Genomic DNA, 2,500 nt, shown 5'->3' on the forward strand with positions numbered 1-2,500 from the left:
ACTCGATTCATTGAAATATACATGATCTTTTAATGCTAATGCTTTAAAAAAATTGTGATGTAACAAAAAAAAAAATGTTTTACTGCGTTCTTTTAATAACAAGGTTGTTCTCAAAACAATCATTTCAAATTGTTGATTTTCCTGAATTCAATGTAAGACAGCACTGTATGTGACCACTGTGTAAATTTTTTTGTGTAATATTACTTGCATGTGATATGTAAATCACTAAATCTTACTAAAGACAGTCATGTCAAAGTTTCTTTAATACAAATACCACGTACATATCACCTAATCCTACAGGTGCCGTCACAGACTACATGGAGCACTTACTCTCGCAGATGAGCTTGCCGTGGCAGGAGGCCTCGCCATAATCGTTCCAGACCTTGAGGGTGTACTGGCCGGCGTCCTCGGGCGTGATCCTCTTAATGGTGAGACGAATGAGGCCCTCGGGATCGCGCTCCATAATAACGCGGTTTCTAAGGGAAGAAGGGACGCGCTCAGAGCCTTGAGCCGTACAAAGGGTCTCGGGGGAGGGGGGGTGCGTGGTCGGGGCTGAGCGCGGAAACGCCAGCAACATATCCTACAGTATCCGTGTGCGTTTTGGGGTTGAAATTATGTACATGCATATTCTTCACATTTGAATTTATTCCTATCTGTTTGTTTTGGTCTTAGTAGTCATCCATCTATCTAGCTTCTCTCCTCGCTTCGTGTTTATGGATTAGAATATCATATGTAATCTAGCATATGATGTTTATGTAAAATACGATATAATGCATGATAATTAATAATAATAGTAATATTAATAATGCAAATATCTGATGATAAATATAATGGCAGTAATATCAATAAAAACAGTAACAACAATAAAAATTATGATAATTGAAATATTAATGATTATAACAATGCAACAGTATCCACAATAATAATGATGGTAATAATAATGATAATAACAATAACAACAACAATAATAATAACAATGATGATGATGATAATAATAATAATAATAATAATAATAATAATAATAATGGTAATAATAACAATAACATTTACACTAACAATAAGAATAATGATGATGATAATAATAATGATAATAGTAATAATAATAATATTATTATTATTATTATTATTATTATTATTATTATTATCATTATTATCATTATTAATAATAACGGCAATGGCGATGATGATGATGATAAAAATTATAATAATAATAATAGTAATAGTAATAATAAAATTATAATGATTAACATTAATTGTTAATAATGATGATAATAATAATCGTCATTATTATCATAATTATTGTCATCATTATTATCATCACATTACTGATATCATTTATCATTATAATTATATCCTTTATCATTGTTATCATTATTATCATTATTATCATTATTATTATTATCAACATTGTTAATATTATTATTACTACCATTACCCTCATTATTATTCTTTTATTATTATTATCATCGTTATCATTATCAACACCTATTATCCCTATTGTCAATTTCCCCATTATCGTCATCGTATTCCAAATTATCCTTTCACGGTCGTTGTATCGGGCCTTGAATACCAACCGAGCACGAGCCGAGTCGGTCCAGTGAGCCTGAAATAATCTCGGGTTTCATAAGACTTTCTCGTAAGTGTAAATGGTCAGCGAACGAGACGAGTTTTAAACCCGATCATACTGTCTGTCACTGTCTATTTACAGACAGTACGAAATGACGACCTGGGGTTTCCGAATATAAATGGATACCTAAATGATTTTATTGCAATCGCATGACAATGGCTGTATGTGTCTTTCATCCTGTAAAATGTTACTCACGATGCCACGATGGTGCCTCCGTTTTTGAGCCACTTGAACTCAGGCTCTGGTTTGCCCGACACCACGGCCTTAAAGAGAGCGTTGTAGCCCTCGAAGAGCTCTTGGTCTCCAATCACCTTCATGAACACAGGGGCCTCAATGCGCCTGTTAGGATCCCTGAAGCGAAAGGAAAAGAAAGTGTGAATACGCTCCTGTGCATTCAACAAACTATTTATGGAATATCCCAGTGTAGATGATAACCTACACGTCATCCGAAACGTTGAGTTCCGCCTCGTGCTCAGTTTCTCCCTCGCGGTTCTTGGCGACAACCTTCCAGGCGCCAGAGTCGCTGTAGGTGAGCTCCTTCACCGTGAGAGTCTGGCCATCGCCGTCCTTCCTGATGCGGTACTTGTCGCCGTCGTGAAGGATGGGCTCGCCGTTGTGGAACCAGGAGAGTTCGGGCTTGGGCACGCCGTCGTACCTCACCGACATCTTAACCTCACTACCAGGCAGCTGTGAAGAAGCAAGCGGTTGCGTGAGAGACATCTAAATCAAGGATCTGTAGCTGGATATTTAGGTTGAAATTCAGTGGGTGTGTTTTCCGATGATATGCAAATCTTGTATTGCTTGTATAATTTGATATGCTTCTTATCAAAGGAAGTCTGACGGATACAGTGCACTGATGTGCGGAGATAGCTC

At 36.7% G+C, this 2,500-nt stretch overlaps 1 protein-coding gene across 4 annotated transcripts in view; it reads right to left on the reverse strand.

The window, feature by feature from the left end:
* Positions 1 to 2,500, reverse strand: part of LOC113818587 (obscurin-like) — a 315,249-nt gene that overhangs the window by 8,545 nt on the left and 304,204 nt on the right. For all 4 annotated transcript variants that reach the window (XM_070115289.1, XM_070115290.1, XM_070115288.1 and 1 more), the window contains 3 exons: positions 2,067 to 2,314; positions 1,823 to 1,978; positions 331 to 476 (listed from right to left, as the gene is read on the reverse strand). In XM_070115289.1, coding sequence (XP_069971390.1) covers positions 331 to 476; positions 1,823 to 1,978; positions 2,067 to 2,314 — 550 coding nt within the window. The remainder of the gene's footprint in view (positions 1 to 330; positions 477 to 1,822; positions 1,979 to 2,066; positions 2,315 to 2,500) is intronic.

The sequence above is a fragment of the Penaeus vannamei genome, chromosome 37 (genome assembly GCF_042767895.1).
Source record: "Penaeus vannamei isolate JL-2024 chromosome 37, ASM4276789v1, whole genome shotgun sequence".
In the NCBI taxonomy this organism is placed as follows: Eukaryota; Metazoa; Arthropoda; class Malacostraca; order Decapoda; family Penaeidae; genus Penaeus; species Penaeus vannamei.